General features: G+C 36.2%; 2 protein-coding genes across 2 annotated transcripts in view; both read right to left on the bottom strand.

Moving 5' to 3' along the window:
* LOC136032242 (uncharacterized) overlaps positions 1 to 13,851 on the bottom strand; it is a 115,833-nt gene extending 101,982 nt beyond the window's left edge. Inside the window, exons 1-2 of the mRNA XM_065712473.1 lie at positions 13,626 to 13,851; positions 6,395 to 6,440 (exon numbers count right to left, since the gene is read on the bottom strand). Of these exons, the coding sequence (XP_065568545.1) occupies positions 6,395 to 6,440; positions 13,626 to 13,679 (100 nt within the window). The 5' untranslated portion in view covers positions 13,680 to 13,851. The remainder of the gene's footprint in view (positions 1 to 6,394; positions 6,441 to 13,625) is intronic.
* An 8,165-nt stretch (positions 13,852 to 22,016) lies between these two features.
* The window catches only part of LOC136032244 (protein transport protein Sec31A-like), a 140,340-nt gene continuing 137,161 nt past the window's right edge, over positions 22,017 to 25,195 (bottom strand). Inside the window, exons 20-21 of the mRNA XM_065712476.1 lie at positions 24,664 to 24,735; positions 22,017 to 22,354 (exon numbers count right to left, since the gene is read on the bottom strand). Of these exons, the coding sequence (XP_065568548.1) occupies positions 22,169 to 22,354; positions 24,664 to 24,735 (258 nt within the window). The 3' untranslated portion in view covers positions 22,017 to 22,168. The remainder of the gene's footprint in view (positions 22,355 to 24,663; positions 24,736 to 25,195) is intronic.

Below are 25,195 nucleotides of genomic sequence, written 5' to 3' on the forward strand. Positions count from 1 at the left end.
TATATATATATATATATATATATATATATATATATATATATATATATATATATATATATATATATATATATATATATATATATGTATATATATATATATATATATATATACTTGGATACTTGCCTTTTATGATGGTTTGAATAAAAAGTAAAGCCAAATGAGGATAAAGCTTTGGTTTAGCTGATTGTTATATAATTTTTCTCTAGTTCAGCGATTTTTGGACAAATTTCAGGTACAAAGTTAAGAACACTTGTGCCTGCAATTAGACGGGGATTCCATTGAGATTCGTCCAAAATATTTTGGATAAAAAAAGAGTCTTTTAACAATAAACTCTCTGGGTCAATGGTGACCGTACTTACAGTGGCGTCGTTGAGGGTGGCAAAGGGGAGGCAGTTGTGCCACCAATAGTTTGGAAAAAAAACTATAACCTATTAAGTAGCTTTAAAACTGTTGCTGGTTTTAAGGGTAAAATTTGTTTTTTTACTTTGAGCAGATAATTTTTTTTAATTAATCAATGTTCGTTTTTACGCAAGGAAAACGAGAAAAATTGGGGTCCATTACACTTGATAATATGTTCCATATTAATGTTTTTTTTTTTCAAATATAGGCCTACTGTCTTTGAAACCTTATCACCAAGTAAAAATGTGAGCTTAGTTAGTGGCAAAATTGAAAAGCTTTCTATGCTTCCTATTTTGCCACATTTACTCAGGTCAGTTTTTTTACTGATATTTAAGGTGCTTTTACTTCCTAAAATCTATCAGTTCAAGATTAGATTCTCTTGTTTTAAAACTTTCAAAAGTAGAAATGAAAACACCCTCTAAATCTGAAAATAGGACAGAAATAGAATTTCCCGAATGAAAGAGAAAATAAGACTTAGGCCTAGTGCTTTTTATAATGATATTCGTACTACAACCAGATAGGTCAAATCGTTTGTAGTTTGGTCATGGAATTTGGTAGAGGGGGATCCGCTCTAGGCAAGGCCGTATCCTGGGAGAGGGAAGGTTAGGGGGTTTGACCCACCCCCCCGAAAAAAATGTTTGTCTGACTCGTAAAAACGGAACAAAAATGAATATAAACTAATTTTTGATGCGTTTTTTTGTAAATTCCCCCCACAAAAAAATATTTTGCGAGCCCCCCCCCGGAAAAATCCTGGGTATAGGAATCCTTTTATTGTTTCAATTTTTTCCAATATTTTGTTTAAAATCCAAATTAGCTCTAAATTCTCTTATTTCTGCCTAATAAGTAGTGATAATGTCTTAATCCTACGTTTCGGATTCCCATAATAACCCATAAGAATATGACAGAAATTAGTCACATTTCACGACAACGCCAGCGATATTTTGGGACATTTATCTCTGCATAAGCATGCTGTAAGAAGTGTCTGCTGAGAATAGAATAAAGTGAATTTGAACAAAATATGCAAATTTTGGGTGCACGCAGAAGTGTTACAAACCCATTCTATTTTTCTATTGTTATCAGTTTTTTCACGCAACACTAAGAGACCGAACTTAGCTTGTGAAGGTAATTAAAGACATACGATATTCAGTGTAACCCCAATCCGGAAATGTATACCCCACATACCCTGATTTACATAAGAAAAATCGTTGGGTAATTTTTATAGAATTCTTTTTTTTTTACAAAAACAAAGTTGCAAAGGGGAACGTAATTTTCATACTCTAGGAGTCAACTTTCTTTCCCAACTGGCATCCCTGGCAATTTTTTGTTAATTTAACGTTTCTGCCGCAATGATGCCAAGATTTGTTCAGAATTTCTGGGTATTCTTTGTTAAACAATGCCCGACGGATAAGTTAACAATTCTAAATTTATTTTTCGAATACTTTCAATTTTGAAATACAGTCGCTATTTAAATGTGGAGAATCTGTGATAGCATAACGCTACACAATATGTGATAACACTTTGAATTATCCTGTTTCTGTACTTAGACAGCGCTATTGCGCAGCCTATGATTTTGTTTCGGCTTTATTTAGCCCACTGACATCAATGCTATTTATTCATAGAAATCGGCGAAAACACAAACAAACCAAATAAATAAAATATCATAAATAATATTCCTATAAATCACATATTTTAAAAGTTTAGTACAAAAAATTAAATCTTACAGAGCCAAAATCCATTAAAATAGAGCTTGGTTAAATCATGAGATTGACCATCCTGTGCTGGACGTACGGGTTGAGGGGAGTAGAGGGGGGATATGTACAGCAGCATTAGTGGTGAACGAGGCTGAAAAAGCCGAGTCCATACAATATTCACCTTCACCCACCCGAAAGCTTTACGCTAAAGCACTGTTGTCTGCAGCAGCTAATTAATAAACAATTAATTGTTGTCTGCAGCAGCTAATTAATTAAGAATTTTAATAAAAGCCAAGTATGAGCACTTATATTTATAATTGTTTAAATTCACCAAGTAGCTGGTTTGTTAAATAGTTAGGCTACTTTTCTTTGCTACTCCTTGAACAGCACCTGCTTCAATATCACTCCCTCTTGCCCCTCGCCCAATAAAAATATTGTAGCTACGCCCCTGCGTACCTGAAACGCTGTTTTCCGTGGGTCAGCAAAACTGTTTGTAGATTTATAATTTTCTTAATCCTAGCAATCCCACCGGGCAAATAGCATCATTTTTCAAATTTGATAACTGTGTTTCAAATAAAATTAAATGAAACCATTTTATTTTAAAAAATGACTGAAAACCATGGATATAAAAGGAAAAAACAAGAAGATATGATTAATTGATCCTTGCTGCATATTATAAAGGAAGAACTAAATACCAACGAAGACCACACTGCCTTTCCATAACAAACAAACACAACTTAGGGAACACTAGGGAAATTTTTCCTGCTCTCTTGGAAAAAAATCCCTATTATTCCAAGTTGTGTTTGTTTGAAAGTAAGAACTTCGTCACTTTTTATGTTATTTTTTTAAAACAGCCTAGGAGACCATTAGGCGGAGGGGGGGAGGCTGGGGATGGGTTGTTAAAAACAGAAATAAAACTATAAAAAGGAACATAAAATTAGCAATATAAAACATGTCTCTTTCTGGAGAGCCGCTATTCCAAATTGCTTATCATTAGCCATAAAAAGCCATTGAAAAGGCTAGGCCATTTGCCTTTAGAGTCAAGCAACAACAAAAAAAAATGATATTACAGCTATAAGTCCTGAATTGCACTTAGTTACAGAATTGCAAGTTGATCCTCTTTCATGTCATTTGCTGCATTTGCTGCGAACCCCCCCCCCCTAAAAACAGGCATTAGCAATATTGAAAAAAGTGTACAAAATGAATCAATAATAGGACTACCAGGAAGTGGGTGAAAGATTATTTATAAGAATCACCGAGACATAAATACGAACCGAAACATAAAAATAGCTGAGCTTTTTATCAGCTATCGCTAGTACCACTTCATTTTGACATTAATCGGTCTTGAAATGGTTCTGGTAATCAGAAAGAATTACAAGATGCACTTTAATTAGCATCTTCTCACGGAAGGAATCCCACATCTGAAAGCAAGTAATTTATCGATCATACCGATCTGCTCTCAGAGCCACTTTTAGAATTCGCCGCTTTCGCAACAATGATGGTTGATCATAATCAGAAGCCGAACATTCAGATGCAATTTAGGATCTTTTCTCTGGTTGGACAGTCGTAACAATGGGTCCTTCTGTTCCACATTGCGAGAATGGACATCGATACTATAAAGCGTTTCGTTTATCCGTCTGTCTGACCACTCAAAAACGAGAAGACCAGTTTGGCTAAAATTTAGCACATGTGATCCTCTAACTGGGACAGGTCATGAGGGAGAGGGGAAGAGTGGACCGACTGCCACATGATAATCTCTAGTAGAAGGACGCCAAGACGGGGCACGGGGTGGAAGGGGATGTAGGCTAGTCATATATTACACTTTATTTAAAGTATTTTAACAAGATTGACCTTTAATTAAAGTAGAGGGTCACGAAGGGGGTGGGCAGATTTTTTTGGCTGGAACATCTCAGCTACTTAGGTAACAACAATTAAGCTACACAGTTAAGTGGAAAGTTGACAATATTTTCCCGACGCTTACGGAACCTGTCCACAAGCTGGTCAAAATTGTCAATTTTTTATGGCCCTTGATATTTACCAAGCGACATATAGCGATCGCAAATTCTATCGGTCTGTCTGTCCCGGTTTTGCTAGTTTAGGCACTTCCAGATAAGCTAGGACGAGGAAATTTGGCAAGCGTATCAGGTACCAGACCAGATTAAATTAAAAATAGTCGTTTTCCTGATCCGACCACCTGGGGAGTTGGGGCGGAGTGATGGTGTTGATTCGCAAAAATTAGAAAAATATAGGTATTTTTAATTTAAGAACCGGTGACCAGATCTTAATGAAATTTGATAAATTAGAAGGAACTCAGGTCTAAGAGCTCTTATTTTAAATCCTGTCCAGATCTGGTGACATTGGGGGAGTTGGAGGGGGAAACCTAAAATCTTGGAAAACGCTTAGAGTGGAGAGATCGGGATGAAACTGGGTGGGTAGAATAAGCAAATGTCGTAGATATGTGATTGACGTAGCCGGAGTATGTGATTGAGTAGGGGGGTCCAGTGCTTTGGCGAGTTTGGCTTGCTTGAGCTCATGCCATCTGAGCTCTTGGCTCTTCCGACCTCGTCACAAGTGCCATATGAGCTCTTAGCTCCTGTTTTTATACACAGAAGAAAGCCAGGAAGGAGTGTGATATACAGTAGAGAAGGAGCAATCAACTTTGAGCATTCTTACACATGAAACGTCCATGCCGAAAGAGTTAATACTAAATAAGCACTCTTTATATGGTACTCTACAGTTTGTCCAGCGAAAACGTGTACTTGCTATATAGTCGGTTTCCGGTTCGCCCCCAAAATGAATATTTTGTTTTCCGATAATTTTTTGTTTTTGTGCTAGGAAATGGCAGGAAGGAAACCATTGCAAATATTCCTAGGTAACGCCAGGTTGTCAGCTAGCAAACTACAAAAATCCTTTTTGAATATGATTAACTAGATTTAAAAGAAGTTACACACAAATGTTCTAAACTAGAGTTTGAATTATGTAACTTTTTTGCACGAATAGCGCTAATATGTCAATGCTGTTCCATTTACGATATCCAATCTTTGGCAAAGTCCAATTTTTTCGAAAAAAAATGAACTAAAGACGAGAGAGCGATGAAAAATTTCTTCGTTGAATCATCGCCCACAGGTCGCATCTGCAGGGCCGAATCCACTTAATGTGAGATTGAAAAAAAACGAAATGAGGATAAATACGTTCCGGTATTTCAAGCTCAAAGACCACCATCAAGGCCGTATCCACGGAGGGAGTTTCCGGGTTTGACTCGCCCTAAATTTCGACCCGAAGCGTAAAAACGAAAGCAAAATGCGTATAAACAAATTTTGATGTCTTTTTTTGTACCCCCCCCCCAAGAACAAAATCCTGGATATGCCCTTGACTATCAGCAATAATTTTGTACACTATCTACCAAAATGAAAGCACATTATTCAGCTGCAAAAACAGTAATTTTATTTTTGTTTTCTTATTGAAAAACTGTACTGCTAAATAATTTAAAAACTTTAAGTTTACTCTCCTGCAAATTGGAAGCATGGGCTTCGCATACTTTTATATATTACAGTACTAATTGGTTAGTAGCCAAAAAATAATTTACAGTTATCCGTTGAACTTATAAATGACTCTGAGCGTTTAAACGAACACAAATCGAGAAGGTCGGTTCTCAAAGATAAGCAAAGCTTTAGTATATATACAAAACCTTATGATCCCATTTCTTACCAAAAAGCCAGAAAACTCTATAAAAAAAAAAAAAGAAGCTCACCGCTCCATGATCAATACTTCCATAATTAGGTTTTATTGCGTTGGTATAAGGGGATGTCCTGTTTCTGCCACTTGGTGTAGGCTACATCTCGGAGCACCAAGTGTGCCACTCAATTGTGGCACACTTGTGCCAAGTGTGCCAGACACCTGCTGTACGTGAATTCTGAAAATCGATACCTCCTTAGTCAGGTAGTAAAGAAATGTAGGTCTGCTTCAAAAACTGGAGAAAAAACGTCTTAACTATACATCCACCAGGGACAATGGTGATTTACATTGGCTGTTTGTTTTGTGGTCACCAACCGCAATAACCGCTATAACGTTCTAAACACTTACACGAGAACTTGTTTTACCGCCCCAAACAATTTTGGAGCCGCGCTTCAACTAATGCAGTGAACAGATACTTATACTGCTGGTATGTTGCAGCCAACCTATAACACGATTAATTTTAGGTCGCTTAAAAAGACTATCTCATACAATTCGAGTAAGGGTAGGGTAATAATCTGCCGCGACTATAAACAGAGGAAGCAAAATTCATAAAAACAAGATTTACTTACCAGCAACTGGAGACAGTCTACTTAAAATCCCCCAGCGAGGCTTCCACTGAAAAAAAAAACAAGAAATTTAATTTAAAAAAGTGGTAATTATTAATCATAAAAAGGAAGAGAAAAAGAAGCGTGTGCCCTATGGAAGGGGAATTGACTCGAAGGAATTTGACCCCCCCCCCGTGTAAAGCTATTCAGGGGGGAGGATTCTGGACAATAACCATAATCCTAGTCATCAGTATTTCCAAAATGACAACGTAATAATGCAAAACAATGACGGCTCAAACATATGAGGATTTGCACAAATGTTCCAGGTAATGGGTGTATAGAAAGTTGTAAGACATTGAGTATATATTGACTATGCAAAACATTCTCTATTTTTATCACGAAATTTATGGGGATTTGTTTGCAAGCGTATATTGGGTTTCAGGGGGTAAAATCAAAATAATGACGGTAAAAGGGGTTCCAGTCCCCCCCTAATGGGGTCACAATGAATATCTCTAGAATTTCAAATTAATTATTTTATGAAATGTAGAATAACTGGTATTGCGACCGAAATTTATAAAATCCAAAAGCTGCAAAATATATAACTTTTATTTACTGTAAAAAACGAAGAAATGAACATCCTGGTTCATTTTTTCGCGTGTTTCAGTCATTTCGTCAACAAAGTTTCAATGGCTAACGTTCCAGGTTGAATTTCCTTAATACTTCTAATGCATAACTGTACACAGAGAATGAAAGTCTCTAGGGAAATTGATAAATTATGACCCAGAATTCATTTCTTTTTTTCACACTTCCCCATCTAGGAAAAATCTTCCGTCCATGGTAGATTTCTGTCTCTGATTTTAGAATTAAGTTGTTTGCCACATCCGATAAGTCCAGCTTTTGTAAATAAATTTTAGTTATTTTTTGCTGAGATTTGGTATTTTGATTCTTTTTTTATGCAGATTTTTTCTACAAAAGAGAGTTATCTTGGAACATGTGAGTATAATTTTTCAATTTTTACTCCCTGAAATCTTAAAAAAAAGTTCTTCTGCCATTCCTGCCGATGATAGAAAAATATACATCGTAATATTTGGATTCAAATAATTCTGGATTATTACTGAAAATTCTAGCAATAGCCGGTTCTTTATTTATTTTTACTTTCAAATAGAATTATTGTATTTATTTATATTATTTTTTAAGTAAATTTAGCTCATAATATTTATTTTTTATAGTAATAAATGCTTTATATCTATGATATTTTGCAATGTTTACAATATTATTTTATAATATTCGTTACAATTTATTTTTATTTTTCATTATATTTACTAGAAACAAAATATTTGGTACTTATCTGTTATACGAAACACACTCAAGAATAACGCTCTGTAAGACAAAGACCAGTTTGCCTAATGGAATATACCAAAATATGATGGAAAGATAATACTCTATTAACAAAAGGAAACTACGACAAAGTATTATGGAAAGCATGCCACCCAGAACGCACGATATTAAATCCCTAATCTAACCTGCCAACTAAATATTTAATTATAATATGCTTGCATCTTAGTTTTTCACTGAACCAAAGCTAATTGTCAATAGACAGTAAGCCGCCTCTTCGCAGATTCAACAGATCTTACAGAGCGCAAGTGTCTCGTTTAACAGACAAGTAGCAAATATTTTATTATAAATTAAAAATAAGATATCTTTCATCTTATTTTCAATAACCAGTAAAATTTTTGTTTTAGCAACTATATTTACTAGCAAAATCGCCCACTGAGCGGGCTTTGGCAATTCTTGGCTCGCAAAATTCTTGGCCCACTTCACTCCACATGTGCAAAGGCTCAAGTACGTTATTATCAAAATATCAAAACTTTTCTCAACATCATAAAAGAACTAGTTTAGGATGGTATTTTCCCTCTTCGTTATCTCTTGAAGAGGAGGTGTTATGTTTTTATTTCAACTTTAGACTGCTCTAAACCGCATGGCCTCTTTAATGTAGGTACAGAGAAATAACGAAGAAGAAAACATGAAGATCCAAAAACATGTCTGTTATAGAGCTGTTACAGTGAATGTCTGAAATTGATGAATGTCGACATACCTTTTTTTCTCGTTAGATTCAGTCAGCGTTGTCATTCAATTTTTTCAGTCTTATGCAAGGTTTGATGACGACAGGTTTAGGTTTTTAACCCCTTTCTGGGATTTATAACTTAATTTAACTCATCCTAACCTAACTTACTATAAAAGCTTGCATAAGATTGAAACAGCTGATTTGCAAAACTAATTTAATCCAAGCAGAGAAACAGGAATTTCGGGCATTCGTCGGTGAATGTCGACAATAACTAGATTTCGGACATTCACATTAACAAAGCATTAAATTGGGGAGATGACTCCCAAAACACCACCATTTTTTTTAGATGTTCTGGGTGGGAAACGATTAGGATAAAAATCATCTAGAAGAGGACAGTGAAACACTTATATACAAGGTTGGTCGTTTACAAATTCATCACTCAATTGGGCGGCTGTAAATTATAGGCTATATATTGAAATGACAGGCCACTAATATGGTCAAAAATAATACCAAATATTCTGTCGGTAGCATAGTACATTGAAATTTGAGATGTATATACATTTTTCGAACTTGGGGGGGGGTATTTATTCAATAAAAATACCAAAAAAAGCTATTTTTTAATGAAAATATAAAGAAAATGTTTTCAAAATTTATAAGGGGCAATCGTACCCCCCTCCTCAATCGATTCCTTTGAGAATGAGTAGTAAACCTACAGACGATTTTCCAATGCTGTACCTGCACCCCTATCAATAATACGCTTTTCGATCGCTTAAACGTATATTTACTATGAGTTTTACCAATAGGCCTACGCATATACCTGTTCTGTTTCTCGCACCCTTTTCTTGTTTTTTATTAAAATATCATATACTTCAGTGACCCACGTGATGTACAAACCTATTTTATACAAAAATACTTTCTCTGCCATAATGTAATATATAATTATGACAAATAAGTTCAATTTTTTGGTTTGGAGCTGATCCTTACAATGAAGAGGGGAATAAAGCATTAATAGATAATTCTTTTAATAAATTTTAATTAATAGAAAAAAATTAAACAATAATGCTTAGATTAAGAAACGATTTTTTTTGAACTGAAGGCTTTTTAAACTTGACAAAATAAACACTACGGTTTACTTATTATAGTCCAGTTAGGGTTATCTCTGTGCAGTTTCATCATACGGCAATTCTTCTACAGTTGGCACTAATTTCATATATTCATATTATTTGCCTTATCATTTATCTTACCCTCTTATCATAGCTCAACTCTAAAAAAAACACACACAAAAAAGAATTAAAGTAAAAAAAAAATGTAAATAAGTATTATAGGTTATTCTAGACCATACATTCTACCTATTGGCTATTTTCGAAAATAGGTAGAATCAAGGCCGTATCCAGGGGAGCGGTTAAGGGATTTGAACCCCCTTTTCAAAATGTCTGTTAGACGTAATAAAATGCATAAAAACACATTTTGATGCGCTTTTTAAAGTTTCTTGTATCCCTCCCCCTGGACGAAATACTGAATATGGCACTCGGTAATATATTCCAAAAATACTTCTTCTGTTTATTGCTTTTATTTATCATACTTTCTTTTTAGCTGTCCAATTTCGCATGCGGGGGAAATTTTCCGTGGGGGGGGGGTGAATATTCCGCTGGAAATTTTCCACAGGCGGAATTCTCCGCAGGGGGTGGGGTGAATTTTTCGCGGGAAAATAAACCTTTCTGGGGGAATAAACCTAGCACTTTTTAAATAGCCTGCCTTCTTAAATATAATAAGGGAAAACATAAAGAATCATAGCTGCCTCATCTTTAGACTGTAGAAACACAAATGAGAAAACGGTACTTATCTCTATAGCCACCGCACTCAAGAAGTGAAGTTAGGTTAATCCTAATGAAATATACCTAAATGATAAAACTTTAATACTTTAGAAACAAATTTGGGCTAAATATATTTGCATATTAGGGGGGAGGGGGTAAAGCATAGCAGGTATTCATATATAGCCCCAATTATATATTCTCCATCTATTCTGTCACATGTCTTGTCTCACGCTAAGGTGAAAGAAACCGGTTCCACGATGCGTCAATGGATGAGGAACTTGGGTGTGGTGGCTATAAGATATACGTACCGAGAAAACTTTTATTTACACCTTTAAAGAACTCTTAAAATGATTTAATGGACAATTTTTCTGCTTTAGGCCATAAAACCACATATTCTCAAAAAAAAATACACAGACCTATTTCCAACGATCCAGTTTCCCGCAGGGTGAACAGCTGCTTCGAACCGACTATCCTTATCTCTAACTTAGGGGGGTTGTTATGCAAATCCAGATACAGATTTTTCATCAATCGGAACAAGCAAGTATGTTCAGTTTCTATTTCAACAAGCGGTATAGACTTGGCGTCAGCAACAGGGCCACCGATAGAGGGGACGAGAGGTCAGATCAACAGATTCATGTTCGCGAAAGGGACCCAAAATATACCCCCTACCTAATATTCTTCTAATGTTTCTCTGACGCTCAATCATAATGGAATATACCAAATTAAGATAACAATATAATACTTTAGAAACAATTTGGGCTCTATATTTGCACATTAGGAATGGGGGGTAAAGTAGCCTATAGTGGATCTGTATGCCGGATGTGTTAGGGACAATTACTCTGGATATTATTTAGTAAGAATTGTTTTCTTACTTCACACTGTCCAAATACTTTACCCCCCCCCCCTAATAGGGAAATATATAGCCCAAATTATATGTTTTCCATATATTCTATCACTTCTCTTTGTTTTGTCTCGCGCTAAGCTGAGAAAACTCGTCACAAGGTTTCGAAAATGCGTATTACTGCATACAGTTGTCATTATTACAGAAGCGTGTCCATTTTTTAGCTTTCTAAAATCCCCCTTAAACAAACTAAAAATGCGTAAAGTGGGCAGAGTTTTAAAGCCGAGGGAAATGTTGGGGTTGGACAATATGAATGAATAATAACATGAAAACAATATGCAATCATCAGAATCTAGCTATATGCAGCAATACTAAAATATCTATAGTGTATAGTGTAGTTGCATATAACTCACACCCGTTCCTTAATACTCCGCCAGTCTTCATTGTTGCACCGGATTAATTCATTTCTTCCTCCTGATATTATGGTTTCTCTTTATCATGCTTTTATCAATCCTTACCTTTCTTATTGCTGCTCTGTCTGGGGCAATACGAATAGATCTCTTCTCTGCTCACTTCAAACAGCCCAAAATAGGGCAGTGAAGGCTACTTTTCTTCTCCCTCGGCTTTACCCTTCCTCTGATCTTTATAATGATACTGGAATAGCTCCGCTGGATCATATTATAGGTAAAAATATTCTTTATTTAGCGCATTCTGCTTTTCTAGGTACTCTTCCACCGACCCTGCAGCAGTTTTTCTCAAGGACAGGCTCAGGTAGGTACTTTTCTTCTTTGCGTAATTCTTCTCGACGATTTATTTTACCAAAACGATCCTCTACAGCAGCTCAGAGGTCTCCTGTATATCAGTCAATTCTATTATGGAACTCCATCCCTTTGGATGTCCCTCTTTTTCTTTCTGCAAATGCATTATTTCGTCGGGTCTTTCCAGTTAAATAATTTTTGTCCCTCTTTTAATTCTATCCCAATTTGTATGTCACTTCTCTTCTTTTAAAATCCTGTCTTGTTCCAGTGTTTTTTTTTTGTTTTTGTTTTTTTTTTGTATATATTTTATAAGTGTTTTTTTTTTTTTTTTTTGTTCTCTGTGGCCCATTACAAGCATAGCTTCTTGGGCCTATTAATCGATTTACTTTTGTAATAGTTTTCTTTAGTATTAATAAATTGATTGATTGATTGATTGATTAGTATGTAATATAGTCTAATAATACTAAAAACTAAAATATCCTCCCTTCGAATTTTTAACACCACAAAAGCTCGCCCTTGACTAACCGCAATTTCTGGGGAAAATAAGGTTGCAATGATGAAAAATATACGTCATAAACATAAACTAACAATTCAACCGATCAGCAATAAAAGTGATGTCAAAAATCAACCAATCCTAAACGACGTAAGCTTAACGTTAGCGTACACAAGGTAAGGCTAGGTTTAAAAAGCTCCTTTTTCTCTATTTTACTTTTTGAGGCTCAAGGCCAAATAATTATTAAATAAACATAGCATACAGACCTCGTCCCGTTGCCCGCGGGGTTCATGGACTGATACGCTTCGCTCTATAGGTTATGTTACCTGTAAGCAAAATCGGATGTTGCACTGCCTAACTTTCGTAATATTTAACTAATCGCTCTGATTCGCCGGTTCAAATTTCATCACAGACCAATGTCACAACAGCTATTAGGCTATTGCAATTGTTCAGAAAAAGCTGACTAATTTAAACTTTAAAGTGAAACATCTTGGATACTAGCATTAATAGATGCGTAAGTTTTTTAATTATCTTTCGACTTCCTACTATACAGAAATTACCAGCGGTGACTGGAATTAGTATTTAAAGTATAATTTCATTCATATTGTACAACCCCAACTTTTCCCTCGGCTTCAAAACCCTGACCACTTTACGCATTTGTTAGTTTGCCCGATGGAGGAGGAGAGTCCGCCAGAAATGGATACGCTTCTAGAATTAGCAGGCAGACCCCATCGTAGGCTATACGGAATAATTTCTGTTCGTTTTAAGTTTTAATATTATTCCTTAATTGCAGTTGAAAAAACTTCCTATTTTTCCTCAAAATATAGCCTAGTCATTCAAATCTTAAGTTATTACGTTTATTTATATTGTTTAAATTTATGGTTAAATAATTACAAAATACAGATCATTACATTAAGTCATCACTAGACTATGCAAAAGGGTAGATAGCTATGGCTGTATCCTGGAAGGGGGGAGTAGTTTGGGGTTTGACTCCCCCCCCAATCTAATTTTTCCGGCTTGTAAAAACGAAACAAAAATGCTTATAAACAACTTATTTCGTAATATTTCAAAATATCATAGTTGCTTTTCTGTAAGTGCACCCCACCACCTTGATGGTCTTAGACATATCAGGGGGGGGGGGGGTGTCATAAAATTGAAGATGATATTTAGGAATAGCAGAATGTAAGAAATCTAATGGCACTAGGCTACTTTCATTTGTTTAGCATGTTTTCAACATACTGATCATAGATCAGTAACTTTTCAGTCACAATTAAGAAAATTCACCTTTTTCTTGTCTCGAAACTTAACTCTTCCTTCTAAAACCAAGCAAGTATCCATTTTAGCATCAACTTATCCTTAAGTACAACAATTCAAAATAACATTCTAACTTTCATTCCAGAAATCAACACTTCCAAATTAACTTTATTCACCCATAAGCTGCACTGCTATTTGACCACTAACATACATTAAACTGTCAGACACACTCAGTTCAATATGAACACCAACTGAGTAACTGATTCATCGACTCGGAAAGAAGCAGCCAAAAACTAAAATCCCGCGCTCTCGCGCTCTCTCCTCTGCGCACAAAGCCCGCTAGTCTCAGAAAATGACTAGAATGGGAATGGGGAAAATTATGAAGCTAGACAATAATAGAAGATACTTATCTTGATTCCTGGACACTTGGACGCTTGTCCAAGGGAAGGGGAGGGCACTGGTAGGTAAATTATTTCCAAAAGGATAGATTTTTTGAAAAAAGACGTTTTGCCAGAAAAGTGTCATATATTTTCGAAAATTATGATATTTCGCTATCTGCAGACCGCGGTTTTTGTCTTCCAGCGAAAAGTGAAGGGATTAAATGCATACTCCAACGCTATACAACAAAAGTTCACTTGATATCATCATAGTCTATGCACTAGCGTAGACTATCATTTCAATGATCATTTCAAATTCCAAACACTATGCCTTCAAGGGTAAAACGATACAGGGACTCGAGAGGACCTTAGGGAAATAACCCGTTTTATAATGGGTATACAATATACTCTAGTCGAACAGTGGATGGGTTACACCTCGTTGAAAATCAGAATTATGCAAGGATATTTATTTCATATAAGAAAAGAGGCCCAAAAGGACCCTTGGGCTTCAGCCCCTCCTTCATCTCAACATCAGACACATACAGACGTCATACTTCTTCCGTCCCATGATCATTCTTAGGCCGTCTGCGTAATGGCAATAAATTATATTATGATGATCACCTTTACCAAAACTATTCCTACTGCAATTACTACTGCTACCAATACTATCACTGCTATTCCTACCCCATGACTGCTCCTATCACAACTACTACTGTGTATGCTACTTTGACCACATAACTACTCCTACTGCGACTACTTCTATCAAGACAGCTACCCTTAACTCGAATACTCCTAGTTCTAGTAATATAGCAATTCCTACTATCATGACTATTCCTACCAAGGTAAGTCATACCACAATTGCGGCCACTGTCACTGCCACTGCTACTGACATTGCTTCGGCTCTCCTGCCACACCCATCCCTACTAAAGCTGCTCCGACCACTACTCCTTTCATAAGTAACCTCATCAAGACAACTAACTCCTCTCTAACTCACTAAAACCCTACTCTTACTTCTTCAGCTACGACTGATCCAACCATTGCTACTCCTACAGGGGTTGCTTCTGCCAAGAATATTCTTAGTTTTGCAAGGATTTCTATTACCAACGATTACTGCTACAACTACTACTCCTTCCATGACTACTACTACTACTGCTACTGCACCTCCTACTAAGGCTACCATCACAGCTACCTAAGAGAACCGACTACCCCTACTTCGACACACCCTGAAAATATTAATTTTAACACTGCTGCTTTCAACACGATTACTACTGCAACTGCTACTCCTGTCATGACTACTAATACTACGACTCCTCCTACCAAGATTGCTGCTTCTGCTACCACCACAACTCCTCATGACACATGACTTACCCGTGCTACAACTAGGCCTAAAAATACAGGTTTTAGCATGGCTGCTTTTAAGACGACTTAAATAGCGACGAAGACCACACTGCCTTTCCATCACAAACACCAAAAACAAGAAGAACAATAGGGGATTTCTCAAGACAGCTGGAAACAAATTAGAATGAATATTTCGGCCCTACGTCCAAGGGCCGTCCTCGGCAATACAAAAATATATATGAAGAAATAACTTACAACAAGATAAAATCAATAAAACTAAAATGAAAAATTTTTCAAAACAGTCCCAGCATCCTTACCCCGCGAAGTTCGACCAGGACTGATAAATAAATTGCGATGAAACGAGGCAATTCATTGAAATGAAAGAAAATGATTTAAAAACACGTTTTTAATGCCAGCCTTGCTTTTTTGGCTGCTGATCTCATAGATCTATTTGTGACAGGTTCTGTGTTAATATCTATTGTTTTTTTTATAATATTTCGTAAGGTCGTTTTTAATTAAATTTGTGTATAGAGCATTAGTGAATATTCTCCTAAGTCCCTATTTAAGGAAATATTATTATTAATCTTAAGTCTGATTTCAATTGCTTCTCGAACTACTTGCTATATGCCTAGGTCATTGCTAATAATGGCGGATTCTTCAAAAAGTATTTTTTGGCTAGGATTTTCAAAAACATGGCTTCTTAAAGCAGAATCAAAAGAAACAGAAGTAATATTAGAATTCAGAGCTTTAGTGATATCATCTTTATGCTGTTGTAGGCGTTTCTCGAAATTCTGGTGAGTTCTCCCTACATAGAATTTGCCACAGTCGGATGGTATTTGATAGACACCTCTTTGGTGAGTAACTGGAGTTTTATCTTTACCAGAATTTAGGAGATTTATGATTGTCAAATTATTGGTAAATATATCATACAGATTATTTTGTGTGCATGCCTTTTAAAGATTCCTAGTGATTTTTGGGATATATGGGAGGTAAATTATGTTTTGGGGCTTATCAGGATTCTCGCATTGTAAATTATCGTTGATTTTACGGTAGTGTCTTTTCAGTCTACGGTTAATTTTATTAATAAATAAAAGATGATACCCATTTCCAACTTTTCTTTTTCTTTGCTGTTAATTTTTTTGTTTTCTATCTTCTTCTTGTCTTTTCCTTTTTCTCCTTTTCCCTTTCTTTCTTCACCAGTTGAGTTTCTCGTGTGTTGAGTAGCTCGGTATGAATGTGGGTTTAATTAGCTGAGGGCGATAACCTCGCTTGCCCTTCCAAACTTATTACCTTTCTTGCATGGCAAATAGTGTTTGTTTTCTTTTCAATAAATGTATATCTCAGTAAAATTTGTCCACTCATTTAATTTTGTCAAACTTAAACGGACAAGCCACTCAATATTTTTTTCCATTCTTTGTTTATTAATCGTACCTTATGTACGGCCTCAGAACGTTCAGAAAGTTGAATGCGTGTTGTTTCAGGATGTACTTAAGCTTTTTGATCCCTGTGCAAATTTTGGTATGTTATTTTTCTGCTCTTTCATGGTTTTAATGTGCCATTAAAAGAAAAAAATGTTACTATTTGCCCATAGCTGAGGTTCAATTCCATCTGGAGGCAGATTCAAAAGGGGGTGCAGAAGGGGCACTTACCCCAGGTACAGAAATCTGAGGGTGCGAAATTTCAAATAAATAATCTAACGGGTATAATCATTTATAATCAGTTTGCAATTTCATTTTTTATTAAAATAAAGTAGAGGGCGCAGTTGGCAATAAGTACAAGCAAATTGAATCCGAAATTTTAATTTTTATTATATCTTTATTACCATTTCTTGAAAATAAAAGTAAGCAGACCAAATTTACTTTATTTCAGGATTTTTCTCTTTTTTGTATTCCTACCCTCGAATACGATGGTCCTGTTTGGCATCTCTATTGAATTGTCAGACAGAATAGAGGCAGTCCAAAAAAGGTGCTTAAGAATTATCTTCAATGAGGGTAAAGTGCCTTACATTTCCCTTCTTCGAAGAGCAAATCTAGTCACCCCTAAGGAAAGGACAAATTTCCTTTCGTTTTGTCCACAATGCCGTGCATAACCCTCGTACTACTTCTCTTTTCCCTAGTGAACATTACTCCTCCCTCGATCTCGCCCCCACGTTCTGTTTCAAGAAAAATCCCCCTTCTTGCTCCAATAAGAGTTTCCGCTGAAAGATATAGAAGAACGTTCATCCCTCACATAGTTGGAATTTTAAATCAATAACAACCCCCTTCTCACTCCACTTTTATCTTATAGTTTTAGTGTTTATTTTGTATATTTACTTGGTAATTTTTGCTAGCTAGACTTTTGTTTAAATTTGTTTTCTCTGGTTTAATTTTACAAGTTTTTTATCGTTTGACTTTTTATTGATTGCAATTTTATGATTTTATGACATTGGCCATTTCTTAAATTTTTGCTATTTTTTTTTTACTGACACTAAAGTGCGAATTAGACCCTTTTGGGCTTGTAATAACCGCTTTGTTGAAATAAAATCTTATCTATCTTACTTAATTCTAATCTTTTACTTGTGATGTTTTGTATTCAAACCTGTCAGTATTTTACAGGATGTCGTCTTGCAATATAAGAAGGAAAGCGGTGCTGCTGGAAGAATACGACGTTGTTAGTGAATAAAAAAACTATTAAAACCGGCCTGAAAATTTTGGGTGACACGGGGGAGGGCTAATCTCGATTTTTCCGTGGGTATAAGAGGCCAGAACCGCCACTGGTTTTATCCATCTACCGAAATAAGTTTTTAAAATTACACTAGTCACGCTATATTATTGCACTACAAAAGTGCCAAGAAGCGCCAAGCGCTGGATGGCGTTGTTGATCCTTCTTGTCGACTCTAGCGCCAGTTTCCACTCTTTTCAGTTACACACACTCTTTTATCTATTCCTTCCAACTTAACGCAAAAATGTTTCAGTAAAACGACAAAACATTGTTTATGATCGAATTATAAGTAGACAAATTTTATAGTTCTCTTTAAGGAAAATACTTTGCTAAGTTGAAAAACAGAAATCATAACTTCAGCGATCTTGACTATGGTGGTCAAATTAACTGAAAGTTGCTTAAGGACGTTCGATACCAGAAATGTCACTTTGCGAGTCTCAGTATCGGCTAATATTCTCAAAGACAGAGGGTTCCTTAGCAAATTTTTTCAGCACCAAAGGGAGCTTCCGAAGAATTTTTTTATAAATTAGTTGGGGAACTTAGATGCGTCAACAGATCGAGGAGCTCACGAGAGGCTAGTTTAAAAGAAGGAAAACTTATAATCTCTTACTAACTGTTAAGCAAAACGCTATCTAATCAATGAACGTACAGCATAAATAATGTCAATCCCGCGTCCGCAGAGATTTCAAGCATGAAATTTAACACAATAGGAAACTTCCAAAGCTGTTAAATTATTCAATGAGACGATTTTTTTTAGCTGATTTTCAATGCTTTTCAAGCAGGTATGCTAAAATATTTTTAGGGACTGCCATTTCCCGGAGTTTAAAAAGAAAATTCTGCTCCATTCAATAATAAAAAAAAAAAACCAAATTTACACTTTCTAATGATTTAACTTTGATTAAATTTGAATATCTTTATCTTAGGCACACAACTGGAGGAGTTAAATGGTTTTTCTAAGATTACCGAGAAAGTGTCAGATTTTACTTTTTTTTGTCGTTTATTCGGATATCTTATCAAAGCTATACAAGTTATGGCAAGACCATCCAATCAATTCTGAATAGTTTGGATACTTAAAGTAAAAAAGCTTGTAATAGACGAGATAGAATGATATCGAACCACCTGAAAGCACAATGGCTATTCGCGATTTGTTGGTACAGAAGATATAGCATTGGATACAAATTACGGTGATTAGCCTTAAGCAATTTTAGATTATTCTCGAAGAACAAGAGCTAAGAGCTCATATGGCACTTGTGACGAGGCAAGAAAAGCTAAGAGCCAAGAGCTCATATGGTATGAGCTCTAACAAAATTCTAAGAATCAATAGATTGATGTAAAAGGAAAAATCAGAGGCTTAATGCCGGTCAGGATTTAAAATAAGAGCTCTGAGTCACGATGTCCTCCTAAATATCAAAATTCAATAAGATCCGATCACCCACTCGGAAGTTATAAATACCTAATTTTTTCTCTCCCTTTAGCCCCCCAGATGGTCGAATCTGGGAAAACGACTTTATCAAGTCAATTTGCGCAGCTCCCTGACACACCTATCAATTTTCATCGTCCTAGCACGTCCAGAAGCACCAAACTCGCCAAATCACTAAGCCCTTCCCCCAACTCCCCCAAAGAGAGCAAATCCAGTACGATTACGTCAATCACGTATCAAAAACATTGCTTATTCTATCCACCAAGCTTCATCCCGATTCCTCCACTCCAAGTGTTTTCCAAGACTTCCCCCTCCAACTCCTCCCAATGCGTCAAAAGATCTGGTCGGGATTTGAAATAAGAGCTCTGAGACATGAATTCCTTCTAAATATCAAATTTCATTAAGATCCGATCACCTATTCGTAAGATAAAAATACCCCGATTTTCACGTTTCCCAACAATTCCGGTTTCCCCCTCCAACTCCCCCCAATGTCACAGGATCTGGTCAGAATTTAAAATTAGAGCTTTAAAGGACAACACCCTTCTAAATATCAAATTTCATTAAGATCTGGTCACCCTTTCGTAAGTCACAAATACCTCAATTCTCAAAATTACCCCCCCCCCCCCCCCAACTCCACCAAAGAAAGCGGATCCGGTCCGGTTATGTCAGTCACGTATCCTAGACAGGTTTTTATTCTTCCCATCCAGTTTCATCCTGATCTCTACGCTTTAAGTATTTTCTAAGATTTCCGCCCCCCCCCCCCAATGACGCTGGATTCGGTTGAGATTTAAAATAAGAGATCTGATTTACGAGGTCCTTCTAAATATGAAGTTTCATGAAGATCCGATCACTCCTTAAAAGTTAAAAACACGTCATCTTTTCTAATTTTTCAAAATTACCCCCCCCCCCCCCCCAACAGAGAGGATCCGTTCCAATTATGTAAATGACGTATCTAAGACTTGTGCTTATTTTTCCCACCAAGTTTCATCCCGATCCCTCCACTCTAAGTGTTTTCCAAGATTTTAGGTTTCCCCCTCCAAACTCCCCCCCCCAACGTCACAAGATCCGGTCGAGATTTAAAATAAGAGCTCTGAAACACGATATCCTTCCAAACATCAAATTTCATTAAGATCTGATCAACCGTTCGTAAGTTAAAAATACACCAATTTTTTCCGAATTAACGGGCCCCCCACTCCTCCCCAGATGGTCAAATCGGGAAAACGACTATTTCTAATTTATTCTGGTCCGGTCCCTGATAAGCCTGCAAAATTTCATCGTCCTAGCTTACCTGGAAGTGCCTAAAGTAGCAAAACCGGGACCGACAGACAGACCAATAGAATTTGCGATTGCTATATGTCACTTGGTTAATACCAAGTACCATAAAAAAGTTAAAGAACATCATAATTCTGGCTACATCTTGGTCGGTGAATGGCTACTTCTGGGATTAATGAATCCAATGATGTAAGTATCTTGTCTTTTTGGTCCAAGTTACAGCTGCACTCTTGTCGCAATACTGCCTTGTTTTAGGGGGATGACTTAAGCTTTAAGAGGAAGACAAGAGAATAAATTTAATTTAGCCATTCGTAACATGAATTTTTAGAGGTTTTGAGTTTAGGGCGCAAGCGCATGTTTGAAAATTAATGTTAGGAAGACTATGTCACTAAGACTGGGAATAAGTGAATCTGAAAAAGCGATGTTCGGTAACGAGAAGATCGATAAGGTAAATAGCTCACTTACAAGAGTAGTATTGTTAGCAAGTGGATGCGGTGAAGATGTTAAAGGTAGAATAGCAAAGCCCCAGGTTGTTATTTTTACTGTTGAAAAAAGTTCGAAAGAATAGGAAGATAGTCCGCAAACCAAGATTAGAATTTTGGAAGCTACAATGATGACAATGGTCACATATGGTTCTGAACCATGGTGCTCCAAAAAGCGGAGGAAGATTTGCTAGATATTTTCCAGAGGATTTGTCTACGGTTTCTTTTGGGTACATGTCTGACTGACCGTATTTCAAACGGTGGCTGCAGCGTGGTTCGTGGAAAAATGTGGCTTTCAAGCGTGGTTCTATCCCACTCTCAAGGGATATAATAAGAGAAAGGTTAAGATGGCTATGACAAGTTCTGCGGATGAAGAATGGCAGATTGGCAAAGTCGTCCTTCTCAACCAACCATATAAGGCCAAACGAAAAGCCGGTCGTCTCCGAATGGGGGGAGGAGGTCGTATTGGAGGAACAGATTGGGATGGAGGAAGAGCGCGCGTAGCTCTGTTGGTCTCGGGTTGCTTGATGCTGCAGTTAGTAGCAGCAGTAGTATTCGAAACAGGACAATCACAGTGCTAACTATAATAAGTGACTACATTTTATTGTACACTAAGTCCATCAAGACACTAAGCTCTATAAACCCTGGCTTAAAAGATGTTTTACTGAGTGTAATACCATGCACAACCCAAGTATCAAAAATTGAATCCACACTCTTCAGAACTTTAAACCTTGAAAGGTTGGTATATTTTACGAAATATTACTCATCAACTTACAATTATACAGTAAAAAACTTTAAAGAAGCCATAAAGACAGAAATAAAAAGAGGCTCACACAATAAAAGATTTAGTTTATTGATATATTCCTTGAGTTAATAAAAAAAGAAAAACAAGTACGCAGCATTCAAAACGCACCTAACTACTTTCCGTCCAAAACTTAAGCAGCTGTAACCCAGCAGAAAAACTTCAACAGTCTCATTTAAAACCTACTGCAAATACACATTAGAAGTAATAGCCCATTGCAACAAAGCCTTCAGAGCTGGAGAAAAAGCGCCAACTTCGGTGTAAGAATGCTTCTCTAATTCTTGATGCACACTAAGCCCCGTGGCATAATCTCCAGCCTTGACATGATCAACCAGTTTTTGAAGATTACCGATTGCGAGTGGCGAAAGCTGTAAAAGGAATAAAATTAATAAACAAAGAAAGTAGGCATGTAGGTTGGGATTGAAAACGTCTAATGATCACAATACATAAAGTTTGACAAAAAAAGGAAATAAAAATAAGTACAAAAATTTCTTGCCTAATCCAACTATTTGAATGGTCTTTCATTTGTTTTAGCTTGGTTTTTGTTTTATATTTTTTTCCCTCTTATTTTTTATAGCGCTGAGGACAGCTTGGCAGATGTCCTAACCGAAATATCTGTTCGTCCTTTCGTTTGTTTCTTTCCCATCGACCAAGTTTTACCCTCATTTTGATCTCTAAAGTTATTATTGTGTTTATTTTTTTCTTCAAGTGTTTTCGTTTTTTGTCAAAGGCTGGGATTTATTCGGAGGGATACTTCAAGGAGTTGGTAATATCGAATTAAAAATACATCTATGTCAACCATATGAACAATATGGGAATTTAGGGTGAAACGCGAATAGTTAAGATGGGAAAAGAGGAGGATTTAAAGTCACCCCCACCACCTAGTCACCTAGAATATAGTCTAATTAGGTAGAAATCAATACTGACATGCTGTAACTACCAAAATATTAGATCAATGCTGTCCAACATTCGCTTTTATTAAGTTTTAAACTAACATACAAACTTAACTGAGGCAACCAGTCCCTCCCCGCACGCCCATCATTTTCTAAAATAAACATCCAATCAAAGTTTTGGACATCTCCAGCCAAGTCCAGTAAAAGTCCAGATAAGTCCAGCAACTGTGTATTTAGGAATGTCAAATGCACAACATAGGGATGACAATTAGTTCATTGCTTACATATAGTATACGTTATTGAGAAATACACTATAGGTAGTATATCATTTCCCCAAACACATTCAATCAAAATCTTTAGATAGCCATTTTGTTCAGCGCAGTTGAAAGGTCCGGAAATTAAGTCTCTGAGGGTGAACCCCCCCCCCAAAAAAAAAAAAAAAAAAACACAGGGCAAGGGTTGCAAGTTATGCTCCGGGGGCAAATAAGGTTTCTTTTTATGGAAAATGGTGGTCGAATAAACTTCAAAAGGGACTCATTCGATTGTATATTGAAGTTTCTAGTGCCCTATTTAATAGTCAAAGTGATGGAAGAGAAACCAGACCCCCCCTCCCACCACGCACATCATTTTCCCAAACACATTCAATCAAAATTTTGAGATGATTATTTTTTTCAGCATAATCAAAAGGTTTAGTAATTATGTCTTTAAGGATGACACCCCCCCAGCCCTCTAGGAAAGTGTTGTAAGTTATGCTCCGGGGGCCTATAAGGTTCTTATTGAAAGAGCAGTTTCAACTTTGGAGGGGGCTCATAGAATCGGGAATCTGAAGTTCTAGTGACTTTGGGCTGCCTATGATCACATGAGGATTATCTTCATATAAATTGCAGAATCTTCTCCCGAATCATGGGATTATTAGGAAAGGGACGACCAGAAGACTTTCACCCTACTTATCGGTCTAACTCCGTACAAATCTGCTAATTATCTACTGCACGATTCGTAGAATTAGCAAAAATCACAAAACAACTTTTGCATTACACTAAAAAATAGCACCATCTATGCAAATTGCTATCGAAGGCAGCACAAATTTTTGCATTCAATCATATTTGATTTTTTTTCAGGTTTCAGCACGGTCGACTTAAAAAATACAGAATTCTCGTTTTAATTATTCATATAAAGTCAATGTACCAGAACCAGAGTTAAAACTGCTCTGAACAGCTTCAATACATATTCGACAACAAGAACTATAGGTCTGGTTCCATAACATGCAAAAGGTCAGTGTACTAAATAACAAACAGAGTGGCAAAAGTCAATAAAGATGTGTGCAGTGCCGTATCAAGGGTTTTTGCTCGGGGGGGGGTATTATTTTTTTTGGGAGGAGGTTTACAAAATGAACTTAAAAGACACATAAAAAATATGTTTTTATACCTTTTGATTACGTTTTTGCAGAGTCAGACAAACATTTCAAGGGTGGAAGGGGGGGAATCAAAACCCCCTGACCCTTCCCTGAACACGGCCTTGGATACGTGTATGTAAAACATGGTAATAGAGAAACGTGCGTGCCAACAGGGTGATCTTAACATGTGTTGGAATCAAGTTCCCAACATACCGGCACCGATAACTAGGATCACAAACTTCATGTAGTTCGCATGCGCGTGTTTCGTGGGAATCAAGCATTAATTATGTTATACTCACTAAGAAAAAACATAAATAAAATCATAAAGCTTGATATTTGTTAATCTACTATAGCTCTAAAAAAGCGCTATGAAAACAGAAAATTAACATACCCCTCCCATCCTTAATTTCTCGTAAAGCATCTGCATCTTCTTGGCCACTTCGTCCAGCTTTCTTTTCATTGTCTGAAATTCATAAGTTAATTAATAAATAACGAATTCATAAAATTATAATTTTAGTAAAAATAATTAATCAATACATTCAATTAATTTAATCAGAGGTCGTTCAACTTCTTAAAATTATTCTTGCCTTCCAATGGGGCTAGATTTTTCGTATATGTTTTAGCTACTGAAAGCTGTAAAGCAGGTAAGGTAACTAACAAAGATTTGATCCATTCGCTTCTTTTATTTTAATCGATAATACATCCACTCACTTTTTGCAAAGGAAAGTAAACGAAAATATAGAATAAAAAACTAATTAAAAATTAAGAAAATTAAAATGAAGTAAAAGAAATTTTAATCAGTACTTGAAAATCAATTTTTGTCACCTTTCGTTTTAAACTAATCATTTCCTTCTAATTAAGTAATATTTCGAGGAAACCATATTCTTTAAGAACAGATACCTATTGATATATTTTCGAATTAC

This window comes from Artemia franciscana, chromosome 10, assembly GCF_032884065.1.
Source record: "Artemia franciscana chromosome 10, ASM3288406v1, whole genome shotgun sequence".
Classification (NCBI taxonomy): Eukaryota; Metazoa; Arthropoda; class Branchiopoda; order Anostraca; family Artemiidae; genus Artemia; species Artemia franciscana.